The 19,616-nt window shown below is 44.1% G+C and overlaps 1 protein-coding gene across 2 annotated transcripts; it reads right to left on the bottom strand.

Annotated features, from left to right (window-relative positions):
• Nucleotides 1-313: 313 nt before the first annotated feature.
• On the bottom strand, nucleotides 314-18,592 carry retsat.2 (retinol saturase, tandem duplicate 2). 2 transcript variants are annotated; one of them, XM_088906122.1, is made up of 11 exons: nucleotides 18,377-18,592; nucleotides 17,301-17,483; nucleotides 16,486-16,727; nucleotides 15,249-15,450; nucleotides 7,950-8,147; nucleotides 7,107-7,226; nucleotides 5,755-5,893; nucleotides 4,888-4,997; nucleotides 3,942-4,108; nucleotides 3,245-3,404; nucleotides 314-2,263 (listed from the first exon to the last, which is right to left on the bottom strand). In XM_088906122.1, exons 1-11 carry the CDS (start codon nucleotides 18,534-18,536, stop codon nucleotides 2,118-2,120), a joined length of 1,827 nt encoding a protein of 608 aa, XP_088762248.1. In that variant the 5' UTR covers nucleotides 18,537-18,592; the 3' UTR covers nucleotides 314-2,117. The 2 variants fall into 2 exon arrangements, with proteins under 2 accessions (XP_088762248.1, XP_088762249.1); XM_088906123.1 differs by lacking the exon at nucleotides 18,377-18,592 and adding an exon at nucleotides 17,939-17,985.
• Between the last annotated feature and the right edge of the window lie 1,024 nt (nucleotides 18,593-19,616).

Genomic DNA, 19,616 nt, shown 5'->3' on the forward strand with positions numbered 1-19,616 from the left:
GATGGATGGAACTCAAAGTTCACACCTAAGGCTACAGAAAACGAGCACAGCCTCTCTGTCATGACCTGTCGCAAGTCCCTGGCAGAGGAACTGGACTGTCTGGGGAAAGCAGCATTTTCAGCGCTCTCAGCACCTGGAGCGACGTACTGTACCTCTGTGAACAGGCTTTGTCCCTCCTGCAGCTGGTTCACAAGTGAACACCTGGAGGCTTGCGTGCTGCTTCAACTGACAAGCTACGAGCCTGAGATGGAAGAGACAGGCAAGGGAAAGCAAGGGCAAGGATCAAGATGTTCATATTAACTCATTAATGTTATATATTAATATTCTTTTTTATTAATCAAAATGTAAGTAGAGCTACTATTGACATTAAAAAAAGGTATAGACGGCATGCAAACCCGTACAAATAAGTGCCTGGGCTGACTCTTGGCGCACGCCTTCCGAAAGGGCTCTAGCTCCTGGGTTAGACCATACTGGCATGGAGCAGCAGTGAGAAGCACAGTCTCACAGGGAGACCCCCGAGCGTGCGGACGATGGGCCCCAGCAGCAACCCCAGAGGGGCCAGGGCATTCTGGGCCTCGGAGTGACACTCATGGGGCTTTTCCTCGTGGCCAATAACTTTCTCACCTGAAGTTTCCCTACGAGACTTACAGCACAAACTATGACTCTCAATCCAAGATTATACTAACACATCGTCTTGCAGTGGGGCTGTAATAACCAGAAGCCTCAGAATGTCCAATCCCCTGCTGGACTGCTGCTGGAACCTGTGACAAAAGGGCTTACATTTCCTCTTGCACATTTTTTAAGTCTCTGAAGATTTTTCCAGTGAAGGTTCAAAGTCCTGCAGGATAACATACTGCAAAAAACATCCTTTAATTATACAGGAGAGGCTTTAGAAGCAGTTAATGTGTACAAACTGTAAAAAATCAAATTAATATTTGACTTAAATATAAAATTAAGGTATCTACTGTTCATACAATAGTGTTTGTTTTCATTATCATTTTTTCCCTGTTTGAGAACATCTCGATTATTTGATAGACTTTAACATGAACCGTCTCAAAATCAAAATGACTATAATTCAGAGCAAAATCTCTTGATAATCTATTTTAAGTAACTGCTTAGTCTGGTCCAGTGTACGGTCGCAGTGAGTCAGAGTTTAGTCAATCAGGCAGTGGATATGCTGCAGGATACACCCTCGATGGGGTGCATGTCTGCCTCTGGGTTTTCACACAGGAAGGGACAATTCAGAGGCACCAATGAACCCAGACAGCATGTTTTTGGACTACGGGAGCACATGGAGAACATGCAAACCCCCCACAGAAGGGTTCCTGGTCTAGAATCGCAATCAAGAACCCAAGAGCTGTGAGGCAGTGGCATTAAATGCCTTGCCACCATTCTGCTTGAAATCACTCATGTTCAATTAAGTAAAAAAATCACCTTTCTTTTTAAGATCAGAGAAGAAAAGTATTATAAAACACAGGGAGTAGCTGTTAAAAATTCTACAGCATAACAGAAAATCTTACTGGGTACACGTTTTAGTAGTACAACCAATTTAATCTAGTTAAAAAAATGCCTGCTATCGAGAAAAATATAACTCACTTATAAAAAGATAAAAGAGCTCTTCCCAGAATTCTCTGGTGTGAAGGTGCTAGGTGGCATGTCACATGACCTGATGACATAATATTATTGTATGAAAGATATCGGTTAGTGTCATTAGCTCCAGTGATCACCCCACCTTCAGGCAGAGTGTTACTTAATCTTTCTTGAGCGACCTCTTGAAATGGAGTAATCCTGATATAAAAGCCCAAGAGCACCTCCTACTGAAGAGATGTCTCCATCTGGTTCTGCCCTGCAGAACCCCACCATATTAAATATGAGCAGCCTAGATGCAGCAGCAATACTGATGCAGCACAACCACACACAGTATGTAATGTCCTGGGTCCCGTGTGTTCCGCAGGGCATGACTTGCACACCCCCGCAGACAGCTGATGTCTCGCTTTGGATGTGGAGTTTGGGACATGTGATTTGGGGACGCTCATTCTAATGTGGCAGGGCCCCACGCTCCGAGGTCGTGTCGGGGAGATCCAGGCGCAGGTCGGCGAGCTGGGCGAGCTCCTCTCCTAACTGTCCTTCTTGTGGTGGAGGGCTCTCAGGCTCCTGGCCATGCTCAGGACGTCCAGGTGCAGGTTGCGTCGGAGGATGGCAGAGCCGCAGGTGAGTGCTCCTGCCAGGGCGCCAGCAAACCCGCACACAAACACGTCCTGACCTGCAGAACAGCCCGCCAGAACATCAGTGGAATCCCCTGCACGAGACGCTTGCTCTCAGAGGCTCAACAGAGATCTGCCGAGGCCCTGCGCTTTAATCTGGCCCTAGTGCCGGGCCGCGGTAGGCTGAGTGGCTGACTGGACATCCTGGAAGCCCAACGCAGAGCTCCAGGACTCTGGCTCTGCAGTCACCTCACTCTGCGCTCTGAACTCGCCACCGCTGCGTCTAGGCCAGCAACACTGGTGTGTCGGTACCTGCTGCCACGTGAGAACATGAGATTGGCTGCTCTCATTTGTGATCTTTCGACCCATTTAGCCCATTTGGTAGTTTCTAACTCACTGATCTGAGGCAGAAAGCAGGCTGTTAACAACATGGCTGGGCAGCTCGTTCCAGACTCCCCAGAAATACTGTTACTGCGACTTAAGAAGCCTATAAACATTCTTAATTGCTCCATTAACAAAAGCAATAATAATAATAATAATATAATAAAAGTGCATCACTACATCATCAATTTGAATGTCCTCAAATGCATTTTTCTGTATTATAAAATGTTTATGGTGGGGTTATTATATACCCCATGGTGAAAAATACTGTTAAGCCATTATGAAACACTGTAAAATCCTGTAATAAATATTAACAAGCATCCTTACAATATTGTATTGCAGATTTTATATGTAAGGCTGTAATCACTCCACAATTTCCATTACCCTGAAGCATGTGTGGTAAGAGTGCCACAGACATTTATCTAACCTTTACATCCTTGTGAAAACTTACAGCTTAACAGGATGGCAGATGTAGGTAGTTACACAGGAGCTTATTCATGTACTTTTTGTCTTGTTGAGTGAATCCCCTCTCCTTAACCTCACTGTTTATTTGTGAACAAGATTCCCCCAGGTGTCTGCAAGAGGCTTTGCATTCTCACAGCTGTGACGCTGAGACGTGACAGTATGAACACAAGACATGCAACTATACACAGACTTACCGGTCAAGTAGAGGTTTTTAATGGGAGTCTGGGGGTGGATGGCGATGCTGGCCTCTGGGGTGAAGCGAGCCAGGCTGTGATCGCAGCCATAAATCTCTCCTCGTGGAGCAGCAATGTAGTGCTGGTTTGTTACAGGCGTTCCAGCATCTACATACTCAATCTACAAAGAGCACGCAGAGTTGGTTCACTTCACAATGCATGTACCAGAGTTACAAAAAAAGAATCAAGAACATTGCTATACTTTTGGAAACTAATGCATGGAACGGTGATGAAACTCGGGGATTACACTTGAGATCAAAATTCCTTTATCGGCCATATCACAGATTTTTATGTGAATGTCTGCTGTGCATGAAATGTGGACAACGTATAACCCGCTTTGAATGTGTTATGAATGAGGAGACCAGAAATCTACACAATCTATTAATTAACTCAGTGTTTTAATCAGTGTTGTGCAATATGCCCTACCAGCAGTGGAAGAACAGTATAACTTTTAAATTTCTGTACATACAGGGCTGTACTGTATGAGGCCTCCACAGATGTACAGTGTAGCAGGAGTGTGACACCACACAATGAAGCAGTAAGAATAATTGGAGAACTCTACATGTCCCTTCTTTAATGTTCAGAGATGAATGCAGCTGACAACAATGTGTCCTACTCTGGTATTTTTGTACAGCGGTCTGGCTATGAAGCTGATTACCTTGTCTTTGGTTTTTGGGAAGATCTCCACTACTGTGTCCAAGACGGAACTGATGAAGGCCTCTTTCAGCCTCTTATACTCTTGTGCCCTGTTTTTGACTCTCTCATCCTTCCATTCGGCGAACCATTCATAGCAGGCACTGGTGATCACAGTCAGAGTGGATTTCCCTGGGCAGAGAACACAGAGAGCTTGAGCAATGTTCACATGTACAGGTTAACAGCACACTCTTCTGTAAGAGAGGAACAGGAATCTCCTACTGAAAAAATAAACTTCAGGAGCGTCACAGTGCTGAATGTAAAGACCTTGTTTCCAGTTCTAGGTGTGGCCCTGAAACAGACAGAGTGATTTTACCTCCAGAAGCTCTGTCCGATGGATGAGATGTAAATATATAAGGAGCAGTAACCGTTTGTCTACAGTTGGTCAATACTGCTCTCTGTGAACCATGGGGATAAAGCGGTCTGCTACCTATTCCTAATGTTCATTTAGAACGTTCAGTCCCAGAGCATCCTTAAGTGTTTTTCATATAGAAGGGGACCAACATTATCATCACTCAACTCCCGTGTGAGAAGCCAGACTTCTGGAGTGGACTTTTGACTGCACATGGCTATTAACACGCCACCTCTTTCACAAATCTTTAATGGCACCTGCTACAGCACAGTATCCCCAATCCCCATACTGGGGCATTCATTAGTACTACTGATCCAGAGGGAAGACTGCCCCCTAGTGGTCCACCAACACCAGTTACAGCAGGATCCTGGATCTCATTAGTGTCATTATTGTTGGAGAGAACGCCATTCAAAATATGAAATATGTTTCCTTACAAATTTCGTCTAAATACTGGAGTTGAACTTATTCCATTTCCTAAATCCACACCACTGCTTCCAAACATCCCCTGCCTGGAGAGTAAGAACAGGAGCAATGGAACAGGTCCGAATCCCATCTCTACCTGGGTTTCTTTCTGCCCATGTGGGGTCTTTGGTCGAAGGGGAAGAGATAAAAAGAAGAGGCACACTTTTAGCAGCTTCTTCCTTCTCAGCTTTCATGTATTCCTCCATCCTAGAAAAGATAAGAGCAGACTCAGCTTACCAGGTGCTTGGGGTGAGTCCCCAGACAGCAGCTAACCACATGGTGTTTCCATATTCATACTCTTAATGCTGGCCTGGTCCATAAGCAACATGGAGGAGCAGGAAAACTGTAAACAGTGACTTGTGTAAACAGAACCAAGTAAAGAGCAAAGGAAAGGAAAAAGACTGAGCAGTCTTCCCTAAGATCCCAGAAGACAAAGGAAAAAACACAGTCTCAGCTGTTTGATACAGTTGTCACATTAAAAGACATTTGTATTGTTCTCTACCCTTGGCCTTGGATTAAAAATTAAGGACAAAGGTAATGATAGTACTAATGTTAGTGTTTAAAAGCATACTATAAAATGATGATGTGCAGATATGTTGCAGCAGCAACTCAGTCATGCAGCAGCTTTTTGGTAGGTATGGCAAAGAAAAGAGTTGCTGAGTGAATGTCAGTATGCTGGTCAGACAAAGAAGCCTTTAAGAGACATTTTTCCAGGACATCAGTGCTAAATATCTAAGAAATAGTACAGTATCTCCCACTGTAGCATTTCCATGTTGCTATAGTGAGGACAGAGTTTGGGATTTCTGGATCTAGGTAAAGGGCATCACCTCCAGGTCAACCAGTGCCACTGCTGGCAGCAACCCAATCTTCCTGCTGGCATCCGAGATCTGACCAGATCATACCTTGTAAGTACTACATGCAGCAGACTAAGCAATGAAACAAATGGATAGAGGGGTAAGCTCACAGTTCATCCAAGTTTGTTTCTGCAAAGATCCAATAGTTGTCGGCTTTCAGTCCAAGTTCTTCCTTTGTCCCATTCAGGCCCACGAAAATGCTCAAGTAACCTTCTCCGTGCTGAACCATGCCAAGCTGAGACTGAATAGCTGCAACAGAGTGCAAAGATCAACCTTCTTATTACAAAGGATATGCTGACTATAATAATGTGGGCATATTATATTGGAATACTTTCTGCCCACTGGACAGTCTTTCAGGTTACTATATAAGGAAGCATAAGTTTTATCATCAGAAAGTCCATTGACAATCACGTATCCTTTAAAAAATAAAAGTATGTGTGATACAGCATCTTGCATAAAAAGAATCCCAGACCTATCAGCAAATAATAGGCATCAAGAGTGTATCAGGGCACATTAACAGGCAAAGAACACAAAACAGCTGTTCACAAGCAGGTATGGTCATCCATACCAACACGGAATATTGGATGAGATATGAAACACAGAACTGCAGCAGCAGTTACCAGGGAGTTATTTACTGAAGGAGGACAAGCAGACTCTGGTGGTGTTCTGGGTTCTACGTTGCCCAGAATGGCCTGGTACTCATCCCTGAAGACAGCTACAGCATGCAAGCAGAAATGTCAGGCAAAGCTAAATGCCTGCTAAACCGCTGAGGTCACAACAAGGAAAAAGTTTCCAGGAATGTAAACCGCAGGACTAGAGCTGGAGCCTATCCTGGCAAGCGACAGGTGCAAGGTAGGGTACAGAGCACACACTCACACCAGGGCCAATTAACCTACGAGTGTGTCTTTGGACTTTGGCTAAATACAAGCATGTACAGGGATAGGATTTGAGCCCATCTGACAAGATGCAGAGAACATCCATCCGTCCCTTTCCAGTAACTAATTTATACAGAGTTGCAGTGTTCCAGAACTTTACCCAACAGGCAATTTAGAGACGCCAATTAACCGTAGCGTCACACCTTCAGACTGGGTGGAAAGTAGAGCACCTGGAAAAAACCCAGACTGACAGATGTGAACCCTGGATCTTGTAGCACTACCCACCATGCCACCCTGATTCCGAGAACAGCCAAGTCTACATTTCGGTTCACTTCTTAAATGTCTACTGAGCTCTATATGAGATCTTAAAATATCAACAGTAATCACTTCCTTTCCTTATTAGTATTAATATATTTGCCATTTGTTCACTCTTTCATTCTGTGAAGTAATTTCTTAATTTTAAAAAACGTCAAACACCTCCTTTAAAGTTGCTGTGTAATAAACAGAGTAGACTGAGCACATTTGCCCTGTGCTCAGATGAAGCTGTGGTGACGCATCACAGCCACATACATGCTGTGTCTCTGTACCTGGGAGGGCCTGGATCTCCTTGGGCAGCAGCTTCTCATAAGTGTTGAAGATCCCTGCATTGGAGATGACTATCGGCGCGTAGATGTTCACCTCCTCTTGGCCTTTCAGCACACTTACTCCTGAAAGCAAGAAGACGACGTCTACAGAAATCCACACCCCATGCTCAAAAAAATCCTCAGACCCACTGAAAAATATCTATTCTTCTGCCAAGTCACCATCGGATGACTAAACTAGGAAAAGGCAAACACTGGCACTTTTCTTATATCAAATTGCTGGACTGTTACAGTCAATCCCAGATTCACTTATAAAATTCTGCTGAAATTGTGATTGTGGTCCACAAACAAACCACGTGGGGTCTGATTGAAAGAGACCAAAAGAAGAAAGATGGAGCAATGAAAGCAAAAGTGAACAAGATACAGAATAAAGCCCATATTCATAAAATATGAAATGTGTGGTAACCATCGTACCATAAAACGATTGCAAATCTTCAGTTGGCATCTACCAAGATGTATGCGTCGTATACTTGTCATCCATACCTTCCTGCCATAGAGGCTCATAGGAAGCCGGAGCCTATCCCATAAGCACCGGACATCAGGCAGACTTCCACCAATCACAGGCCACACACAAGAGTGTGTACTCACACATGGACAATTTAGGGGCCAGTTAACACAGCAGCTGGGTAAAAACCCTAACAAACCTAAGGAGAGCATGCAGTCTCCACACAGAAGATGTCTCAGCCCACAACTGAAGCCAGGATCCAGCTATGAAGCAGCATCTCCGATCGAGACTTACCCAGAAAAACAAAAAGGCTGAGGTTCCCTTTAATGGAGGGTTTTCTTTACCGTAAGCTTCCTTGGCGTCATTCACCAAGATGCGTTGAACTGGCGCACGGACCAAGACGGCGCCCCCAGCTTTTTCAATGATGGGGATCATGTGGTATGCTATCTCACTGGCACCCCCTTTAGGATACCATGCCCCACCCAAATAGTGACTGAAAACCAGGCTGTGAATGGAAAAACTGGCTTCTTTCGGAATCTTTCCTGGGAAAAAAATAACAGAAGAAAAAGAAGATTCAGGACAGCAGAACTGGGGTTTTAACATTTTGCCTGTAGTTTTGTAACTCTTGAGTGTGAAATGAGAAAGAAACAGTGCAAACAGAAGAATGAATGAAGCCCTCATAGAAATTCTCAGAACTGTAAAAAGGAAACAAAACATGGGCACAAAGATATTCTGAGCTCCTGCAGGGAACTGGAGAAATTGGAATTGTTGATAAATGTTGGGACTAAATCCTGAAGGGAGGGGAAATGAAGAACAAGGTGTTGTTGGCAAGACAAGTGAATCCTCCCTCGTTTGCTTTCTCTTCCCTCAACCCTCCAGCGTCGGAAACAGCCATCTGCAGAAATCCAGTCTGCACCATCACTCGCAGCCCTGTCACCTCTCACCAATTGCACACAGCCATAGGCAGGAAGGCAGGTCCCATTTCAGGCCATAAAGGCCCATGGGGAATGGGGGGAAAGGGCCACCATTCGACACCGGAGGTGGAGGCGATGTGGTCAGCCTCACGCTCCGGCTGGCCTATTACCCCCGGAAGGATTAACCTCTGGTACTCATTCGGAAAGCAGGCTGAGTAGACCTGGGAGCCATCTGGAAGGAATTAGAGCTACATCGCTTGACCCTACCTGGGAATGAACCCAGGACATTCCAGTCAGGAGCTAGATGCCCTTGCTGTCTGAGCTACCACGGCTCCATCACACAGCCATACCCGGATGCTATCACTGCCTCTAGTCCCCATGCCCTGTTAGCCAGAATACTGAGGAGGGGAGCTGTTGCATTAGAAACTATAGCTACCCACAAGCATGAGGAAGCTCGAGACAGAGGGAGAGACGTCACCTGGCCTGCACTGCAACCCCTCACTTACGTCACTCAGCTACAGTAAAAGTAGACTGGGCAAACGTTCAGAGATCGAATTCTTCCGCGACGGGGGTACCTTTAAAGCGGAGACGACGGCACCGAAAATTTTTGGCGCGCCCTCTCTTTAAAGCCCTGGCCAAATACGAAGACAGTACGTACAGTTATAATTCAAACTGAATTAAAAACTACACATCCCAGTTACCATGGTGGTTCTTGTGATCATTGTGTTTAACCAATGAAACAGGGCGAAAAATCATTCACATGACTTTGGGGTTGAGTTTCGAAAGCTTAACCTATCAGCAACAAAGCGAAATTTACAGGATAGGCTACCTCAAACTGTCAGTTACACGACTGTGTATGTCGCTTAAGCCACTCCTATTTGGCATTTTAGTTATGTAGGCGGGAAGACGCCCCCCCCCCCTCCCTCTGGGTGCCTGACTTGACGCCATCTTTAACCGTTCTGGTGCTGAGCCGCAGCGAATCAGAGAGACCCTACGAAAGAAAAAAAAAATGAATCCAGAGAAAACTCGTGTGTGCCCTGGTGGTAAGGGGAAGCAATACATCAGTAGCTACTTCGAGGAATTAGGGATAGATGTAGAATTAAAATCTGAACGAATAAAAAAACTAGATGTTAAAATCTTGACGAACAGAGCGATGATGGAGATCTACAAATTTTCCGGAGCCAAAAAATCAAATAGGAAACAGACACTTTTTGATATCTTAAATCACAATTTCGACCTAGGTCTAAGAAATGAACAGGAAAAAGAATATTTTCAGCGAGTGATTAGTTTGTATGTACAGAGGATCATCAATAAGAAATCTCGCTTAAGAAAAAGTGAAAGGGAAGATTTTGACCGCCAGATCTTTGCTCTGCCCCTAGTAAGAAAGGAGAGCAGTGAAATTTCAGCTGCAGAAGATGCACAGCAAACAGCTAGCACTAGCTCTGCTTGTGATATAAGATCAGGAACGAGCGAATTAAGTGATGTAAAGTGCACTAATGAGGTAGTTAGTGAATTAGGAACACAGTTTAAAAATGTGCATAGAATAATGGAAGAATGCAGGAAACTAGATGATGAAAGAGCTAGGTTAGACAAGAAAAAAAAAGAGAGAGGACTTATGCTTTATAAGGCTGAAAGTGAAATTAAAGCTCTCTCAAATAAATTAAGCAAGGCAAATGAAAAGTTAGGACAGGGAAGTGTTAGGAATGTGAATAAAAGGCTTAGACGCAGGGATAGTAAAATTCGGACACTTGAGCAAAAAGTTGTGGAGTGTGAGCAGACAGTCATTTTGAATGAACTGGAGAAAAGTGAGTTAGAGAAGGAAAAGGCACAGCTAGAGAAGAGTATTGATGAATTGCAAGAACAGTTGGAAAAGCTTAGATATACAAAAAAAAAGGAATCGCAGAAGGTTGCGTATTATAAAAGGAAATGTGACTCTGAAGCAGATTTGGCACATAGGGTGAGGGACCTGAATGAGGAGGTACAGTTCTGGCAGGGAGAATACGAAGGCTTGAAAACAGAGATAGACAGGATAGTGAGTCACAATATTAGCATGTATGAAAAAGGCAAGTATAGTGATGCTGTAAGAGAGGCTTATATGGATTTAGTAGCAAACATGGGCGTTAGTGCACGAAAGGCTTCTCAGATAGTCAGACTAGTTTTGGATAAATTAGTAGGTATTCAGGTAGATAGATTACCAGGGGAAAGTTTTTGTAAATATCTTGTGTTAGAAGCGAGGCAAGTTTCTTTGCAACATCTGAAAGAAAAACTGTTGCAAGAAAGTAATTTAACCCTTGCCACAGATGGGACCACTAAATATGGTCATAAATATGGAACTGCAGGGATTTCTTTCCAGGATGGTAGCAGAATGCATTTAGGACTCAGAGAGCAGGCATCGGGTTCAGCTCAGTGTATATTTGACACAGTTAGGGAGATGGTGAAAGATGTTGTTAACAGTGGAAGCAGGGATTCGGATACAACACGTTCTGAGAAGGAAATTTTCTGCAAAATTACAAATCTAATTGGCGACAGGGCAAGTACAGAAAAAAAATTTAATGAAATTCTGGCTCAGTACAGAACTGATATCTTGCCTGAAATTGTAGATGGATTTGATGACCTCAGTGAGACAGACAAGGCTAGGATTGGAGTTATCAATGAGTTGTTCTGTGGATTACATTTAATTGATGGCTTGGCACATCAGGCAAATGTTACACTTTCTGTCTGGGAAAGAATGATTTTTGGTGGTGAAAAGGTGGGCAGTGTTAGTTTAGATTGGATGCATAGAACAGTAGGAGAGAGTGGTACAGTTAGATTGATTAGATCAGTGTGCAAAGCCATCCATGAAAGAGGGTGTGAGAAAAGTGGCAAATCTGTGCAGTTTAGATCTTTTTTGTTGAGTCAGGGCAAATCTGATCATGTCCCTCTGGTTCCCTTTAAAGGAAACCGAATTAATGCAATGTTCCACAATGCAGCTGGAGTTTATTTTTTGCATGCTGAATTGCTGGAATTCATGCATGATATACGTAATGAAAATAAACTAATAGAAGCAGTGTTTGAGGATTTGAGTGTAGGTCAGTTTATTGCAGGATGCAGAGCACTGGGAATTATTTGTAAATTAGTGACAGAGCCTTTGTGGAAAGCTCTGGGAAAAAAAGAGCATGTTTTAAAAATGAATGCAAGATACAGGGAGTTAGTGTGCAAACTGAAAGAATGGCAGGCTGATAGCAGTAAATTAGTCAGAGGTGAGGTACGCTTGTTTATCGACATAGAGGTACATTCTGGACCTGTTCTGCAGAAGCTAACAGAACAGAGGAGCCCTGAATTTGAGGACATGACTAGACAGGCTGTGGAACTGATCCTTGCTAGTTTTGTAAAGGTGTGTTGTAGGATGGTAGCAGATCATTTAGAATATGGCAGGTATGATGAGGTTTCAGAGGAGATGTTTGAAAAGCTTGATTCAGCACCCAAGACGAACGTTAGCTGTGAGAGGGATTTTGGAATCTTTGATAATTTACTTAAAGTTAAGGCCAGAGCAACAGCATTAGCTGTTGAGGGTATGATTATGTTCAAGGAGAACAGGTCTTGGCAGTGGCTTGAAAAACTAGATTCTGAAAAGAAGGCAGAAGTTTTATCTCAAGCTAGAGAATCAGTTAAAGAGCAGAGGGCTGTGTTTTGTGAGAGGATGGCTAGGATAAGAGATGCCAGGTTGCAGACACTTAGAGAGAAGAAGGAAAAAAAAATAGAAAAGGAAACAAGAGATATAAGGACAAAGGAAGTACTAGCGGTAGAGATAGGAAAGTATGGGGGACTTTGGAACAGTGAGGAAGAAATAGACGAGCAACTGAGGAATTTAGATGAGGACAAGAAGCTTCTTGCAGTTACAACACAGTTGAAGTTTAGGAGATTTGTGATAGGAATGAAAAATGAAAAAGGAGTTTTCAATTTTTCAAAGGACGGGAAAAAGCTTAGTCTAGAACAGCTGATTGCTAACTTAAAAAGTGTTGTCTGCAGGCCAGAGGAAATCCCAGGTACATCTAGAGAAGAAAAAGATTATTGTTTAGCACCATCAGAACGTATTGTTGAAGAAAAGGCAGAGTTTTTAAAGGAGGCTGTTAAGCAGCATTTTAAGGCTAGAGATCTAGGTAGAAAAAAGGTTGGTATGGAAAGATTAAGAATTCCTATGTTAATTAAACCAGAACACTTGTTAGGAAAGAGAGTTAGACATGCTTTTGATGAGAAAGGTAGGAAGGTGTGGTACAAGGGCACAGTTGCTGAAATGAGACTAGATGGCCAGGAGTATATTTTTAAAATAAAATATGATGGATTTAGAAAAATGTGGTGGTTTGATTTGTGGAAAGATTATATGGATAGTTATTTAGAATTGCTTCCTGTTAGTGCAGAGGACTTTGTAGGCAAGAAAGTAGAGCACATGTTTGTGAGTAGTGAAGATGGGAGTGAATGTTGGTGGCCAGGCAGGGTAGTAAATGTAAATAGAACAGGAGACTTGTTTGTTGTGGATTATGTAGAGGAGGGTGATGATGAAGTTAGTGGCATAATTGAGTATCCATTGTTAGATGATTACATGAATAATGAGGTGAGGATTGTTGCTTAGGTTTCTTAAGTTCCAGGCTATTGCTAATGTTACACTGTGTGTCAGATGCAGATAATTTTGAGGAATATGAATAGGAAACATCTTGTAGCCGATGCTGATGCGCCAGGGAGGCTGGTGAAAAGCTGATCCCTGGAGCCAGCATCTTAAGATATCTGTATTTGTAGATACCTAGGGAGTACATTAATTTGAAAACATGCATATTGTGGATGCTGATGCGCCAGGGAGGTCAAAAGGCTGATCCCTGGAGCCAGCAACGTGAAATTAATCCTCTATACTGTACATAACTGCTGATGTAACTTCCCCGTGCCTTCTGAGAGCTGGTTCCCAGCACTGTATATAGTTACTCGTTAGTTATAATTTTTAACATTTACATTGTTATTCATTGTTCATTGTTATTTATTGAATATGTTTGCTGTTCAGTTATAGTTTATATACTTTTAAGATTTATTTTATGATGTAGCTGTGATAATGCCTTTTTCCCCATCAGGTCCAAAGAAAGTGTATGTCCTCGGTGACTCTATGTTGCGGGGCCTGGAAAAACTGATGCCAGCAGAGCAGGTGTGGCTGCACCCTGGCACAACACTGCAGCGCAGTGCCCACCAGCACCTATACCACCTCCAGGCCCTGACAGAGGATATATTACTGATCGTTCACATAGGGACAAATAACATAGCTCAGGGTGACTCCCCCTATGACATCCTTAGAGCTATGAAAGAACTGATTGTGGCAGTAAGGAGAGCATCTCCTTGTAAGGTACATTTCGCCATTTGCTCAATTTTGCCACGGCTCTGTGATGACTCATTTACGGCTGGAGCGGTGAAAGAAGCTAACCGGGTTCTTTCACAGCTCCCTTCTCAGATGGACCATGTGCAGTTCCTCAGGAGCAACAGAGTGCTTCTGAAGAATAAGCAGCCCGTTGCTCAGGCCTTTGCTGCTGATGGGCTTCATCTCAGTGCCGATGGGAAAAGGAGCATTTTTCAGTATATTTTAAATTTTATTTCTCATTATTTTAGAACTTTAGTTTGATTTATTTTACTAGTGCCACATTTTATTTCATAATTTACTTTTTTGTTTACTTTCATTTGTTTGTATTTTTATTTTGTCAGATCAAATGCACATTTGACCAAAGTCTTGAAAATGATTACGTTTACAAGACATGGAAAAAAGTGCAACAATTCCAACACAGTTTTATTATTACTATATTTGTCAGTTATACCTTATATTATGATGATTATTATATTTATAATTTATACTAACACTGTTTTGTATAGATGAAACCTTTCCAAAATGTATAAATCATTAAAGATTATTAAAAACGTATTATTTTCCACGTGTAATATAATTAGGAAGTAAATAAGATGCTAACGGTTATAAAGTGATACGTCTAATTTGTTGATAAGCTGTTTGTTTAATGATAAGTAAAGGACTTAAAAGTAAAAAGAGATGCTTCATATTGCTTGATTGATTTTAAAAACTAAGTTATAAATGCAGACGCGATTGCTGCCATAAGCGCTCCAGGCAGTAGAACGTTCGTTCTGTACTGCTGAGCTCCGCGCCTCCTCCCTCTCTCGGTGCCGCGCCCCTCTCTGACGGAGCGCAGTGGGCGGTACGCTGTTTTCAGAGCCTCTGATTGGGAAAAAAAGACCTGCTGATCAGTTTCACACACCAGGAAGAGAAAAGAATGGGATTTTTTCTCTTCGAAACGTGTGTTGTCTTTATGAAATTCGTGTATTTTAAACGTTTAATTAAGAAGTAAAAACCTTACAGCGTACACAAAGATTCTGAGCTGATCACGAGGAAGAAAAATCACCCATTTTTCGCGCATAAAAAGTGGTTTTTAACTCTCGAAACCTGTTTTTATAGGTTTTAAAGTCGTGCAATGTCTAAGTTAAACAGGAACACATCATTATATCTCATTTTTTATTTCTTTTTAAAAAATTTTAAAAATCGTTTGCCCAGCTTAGTAAAAGCGATCTTCCGAAATCTAACGTCTACCATAATCTTACATGTGCAGAGGGAGGATTAGGATTGAATTTAAGCCAATGGAAAAATTGTCAACATAAACGTCAAGCGTTAAGCTGCCTTAACAGCAGTTTCCTGGCCTCTGCGATGCGTCTTACCGTAGGTCCCAAAGATGTAACTAAAGACAGCACGGAGGTCCTTGTTGTCCGTAAGCTCATTGACCACCTCGGTTACACTCCTGGCAGCCATCGTGAAGAACGGAGAGAGCCAATTCACTAGCCTGGAGTAGACGAGGAGCTTGGCCAGCAGGACAGGGATTATTTTCAAAAGAGCCAGAATCCAAATTCCTTTTCCACATTTCTGAAATACACAGAGAAAACTATGAAACAGCTCTCTGAATGTGGGACCAGCACAGTGGCTTCCCTCCGAGATGAATCAACTTTCAACATCAGGAACTTTCACATAGTCATTACAGGAAGTTGTGTGACAACCTTTGATAAGAATCTCATTGCGAGTACCTCCTGACTGGTAAAGGAGGATATCATCCTGGATTGCAAATATAAAACGTAAGACCAAATAAGTCTTATTTTAAAATGAAGACACTTTTACAGACCTCAGTTGTCACCATTCCTGGACTTCCTAACCTCAGTTGAGCTCGGCCAGTACAGTTGTGAAGCTGGGCATGCGAAATGACCCCACGTGAGAGAAGTGTGGCTACTGACAGGAGGAGCAGTGTCTCTCACCGACCTCACCAAAGCCTGCAGGTGCCCGAGAAAACCACAGGAATCACTGTTTCACAGAAAAGTCCAAAGGGTTCGCTAAAAAGGGAGAGCTCCTCTGAGTATACACTACTGCGACGCCTGTCATCATGTTTCCATCCTTCAGCAGGCTGAACTAGTGAGCCAAAAACACTGAATATTCATGTTTATTTTATCACACACTGATTTCCATTGTAACAGTGTTGCATATCTACTGTAACACAATGACGATGTGTCGTTTTGCCTCTCAGATGTTTTACACATTGCAGGGCCCCTGCAGTGGCAGTGGTTAGCAGAGCTGCTTCACAGTGCTGGGGTCCTGGGCTCACTTCCTGGGGTGCTATCTGCATGGAGCTTGTATGTTCTCCCTGTGAAGACATACTGGTAACTTTATTGTTTTTTTGAGAAAACTGGCCCTGCTGTGAGTGTGTGTGAGTTTGTGTGCCCTGTGATGGATTGGCGTCCCACCCAGGGCGTATCCTGCCTCGCGCCCACTGCTTGCCAGGACAGGCTCCCTTGTAATGCCTAACTGGATGAAGTAGAGAATGGATGGATTATACATTGCATTTTCTTTAGATAACTAACGCTCCTTGTTAAGTTGCTCTGGTGAATGGCTGCCTACTTGATGATTAAATACCTTTACAAGCTGGTAAAACTTATCTATGGCTTCCTTCTCCTCTGGGAAGAACTTCTTCAGCTCTTCTGGGAAGCGCTGCCACCCGCTGTAGATGGGGTAGATCCGTCTGCTCCCAGCAGGACCCAGAACCACCAGGTCGAAGGGGTTGTCCAGACTAGCCCACTGCAGCTGGCCATCGGTCAGCTGGTCCAGCATGACGCGGAGTGGCTTGTGCTCCGACAGGTCGCCAATGTAGTGGATTCCTGTTGCCAAGAGCACACGATCAGCAGCACTCCAGGCCTGGTACGGAAATGGGAATCTCCAACACAGCCCTCACTATCAAACACTCTGAGCAGCATCCTTCCACCACACACACATTTGACGATACGTTAATGAATGTAATCCTCTTCAAAAGATAAACACATCTGCTGTTATAAAGCCTCTTAGCACCACATTTTCCAATTTCAGCCTTTTTCTTTCTTCTTGAATAAATGTTGTTTAATTTTGTATGATTAATGTGCATGTATCATAAATGCAGTTTTAATACAGTGGCCTTTCCTAGAGGCTGTGACTTAGGTATGTGGGTGCCACCTGCAGCAGTGGTTACCAAACATGGTGCCCAGGATGCCCGTCTATCAGTACGCTCGATGGCAAGAGCCGAGGACAGCAAGGCTCTGCCTGATGAAAGGGGAGGAAACGAGTTGGGTTTTCTGCAGGCTCGCAGGCCCTGTCTCCTCCAGGACATGTGCCACTGTGCTCCACCGACTGCCCACTGCCAGGAAGCTGAAAGAAAACTCCCAGCGGCGCAGACAAAGCACCCCGCCCGCGGGCCTCACCGATGTCAAACTCGAAGCCCTTCTCAGTGAAGGTGTGGCAGCAGCCCCCGGCCCGGTCGTGCTGCTCCAGGACCAGGACCCGCTTGCCGGCCCTGGCCAACATCACCGCCACCCCCAGCCCGCCGGCGCCGCTGCCGACCACCAGCGCGTCGAGGCTCTCCGGTACGCGGCTGGGCAGGAACCCTGGAGAGAGCCAACAGACGCCCGCCGTTAGCCTCGGAAAGATCGCCGGCCACTGGCATCGGAAACACCCCCACAGCCACATCAACTACATCAGCCTGAACGCCTTAAGAACTCAGGGGAGTGAGTCTTGGGCTCTGCCTGCATAAAAATAGCCGACACCTGCCCACAGCCCCCAGGACACAAGCAAACAGCCCGGATACCTTTAGGGGCAACAGCCCTGAGGCATTCCTGCAAGTACAGTGATCTAGAAATGTCCCAGCCGGGGTTATAAACCTCTTCAGTTATTATTGTAAGGTGGTCCTGCTTTAGTCTATCCGTAAAATTGAGCTTTTAAGGTCCGCCTTGTGCAAATCTAGCAGGAGTTCTAAAACCACATTATTACAAGCATCCGGAAGAATCGCCACTGTGGTAGCTGCAGGACTTTTATTTTGATTGAAATTCGGTTATTTACATACACTTCCTGATCATTCGCGTCGCATAATGCCGCCACCTTCACCCTAAACTCCTGCAGGAAATGTTTTCGTACGATTGCAAAACTGAGCCTAAGGCACCAAGCGACCTTTAAACCCCCAGACTTGCGATCTAAAGAAAAGACACAGGAAGTAGGACAACTCGCGAGAAATACACATAAAATATCTTCTTTTTAAAAAAGAACAGTGTTCAAATCAAAACGATAGAAAATAAATAAAAAAACAATCAGTTTTCTGATTCAAAAGGCAAACGTGCGCGCATTAATCCCTTTTAAGTGTAAAGCCCAGTGGCTTTGAAACGCCGGACCTGCTTCTCGGTTCTGCAGAACTGTTGGGAACGTGACGGAGCCTCGGGTCGGAACCGCTGTGCGCCCGGTGCTCCGAGCCCAGCGGTGTGGGCGCACAGCCCTCGCCGCCGCTCACCTTGTTTCAGGACCTTGTTTTTCTCCTGCTTGCTCCGCACCAGAGCCCTCGGCGGCTCTCGCGTATCCCGGGCAAACGGGTTCGGTCCAGCTCTGCGGGTGACATACTTGTGCAGCAGCACAATGACAACTAAAGCCACAAATATCGCGGTGTACAACATCTTCGGCGCTGTCCCGGCGAGCACTAACCTCTCTCACACACACACCTTACTCCGATAAGCTCCTCCTGCTCCTCTCCATTGGTCGGCCCTGCTGCCTGTCCGGCGTGTTGTTGATGGAGGCCGCAGTGCTTTTCCTTATACGTTTAATCAGCTCTGATTTTGTCAAGCGTCTTTTGATCGCTTCTCAACGGTCTCTTATTGTCTTATTTTTTCAGGTACTACTAAAATATAGTAGTGTAAGGTAGGGCGTCCCCTCTGTTCAGAAATTATAATAATAATAATAATAATAATAATAATAATTCTTTACGCTTTCTGGACACTCCACTCAAAGCGCTTTACAGGTCATGGGGATCCCCTCCACCCTCACCAGTGTGCAGCCCCGCCTGGATGATGCGCCAGTGCGCTCAGCACACAGCAGCTCTCAGTGGGGAGGAGAGCAGAGCGATGAAGCCAATTTATAGTTAAGATTTAATAGGAGGCCATGATTGGTAAAGGACAAATGGGAAATTTGGCCAGGACATCGGGTTAACACAGATACTCTTTCCGATGGACAACCTGGGATTTATAATGACCACAGAGAGTCAGGAATTTGAAACTACGTCCCATCAGAAGGACGGCGCTCGTTTGCAGTGTAGTGTCCCAGTCGCTATACGGGGGCATTAAGACCCCACACAGATTGCAGGGTGAGCGCCCCCTGCTGGCCCCACTAACACCTCTTTCAGCAGCAGTTTAGTTTTTCCCAGGAGTCTCCATCCAGGTGCTGGCCAGGCTCACGCTGCTGAGCTTCTGGGGGTTGTCAGTTGTGAGTTGCAGGGTGATACATCTGCTGGCTAGGCAGTTCATTAAATGATTAAATAATTTTCGTGCTTGGTTGCACTTAGGGTTATGCTTAATGACTTTACCTACTAACTACTTCATCCTAAAAAACAGAAGAGGTGACACGGCTATTCTATATTTATAGGAGATGGTGCGTTGTTTTGGATCGTCAATGTGATTCTGCGCAGACTCTTCCCAACTATCCAAACTACTGACCTCCTGATTCGGAATATATTTGGGTTTGTATGTCTCTTTTAATTGATA

Source organism: Atractosteus spatula, chromosome 26 (assembly GCF_055471065.1).
Source record: "Atractosteus spatula isolate fAtrSpa1 chromosome 26, fAtrSpa1.hap1, whole genome shotgun sequence".
Lineage (NCBI taxonomy): Eukaryota > Metazoa > Chordata > Actinopteri > Semionotiformes > Lepisosteidae > Atractosteus > Atractosteus spatula.

Coding starts and splice junctions, on each gene's coding strand:
- retsat.2 (XM_088906122.1), bottom strand. CDS start 18,536: ATGTTGTACACCGCGATATTTGTGGCTTTAGTTGTCATTGTGCTGCTG. Junction 15,451..16,485: donor AGTTTTACCAGCTTGTAAAG/GTATTTAATCAT, acceptor TGTGTATTTCAG/AAATGTGGAAAAGGAATTTG. Junction 2,264..3,244: donor TAAAAACCTCTACTTGACCG/GTAAGTCTGTGT, acceptor GCTGTTCTGCAG/GTCAGGACGTGTTTGTGTGC.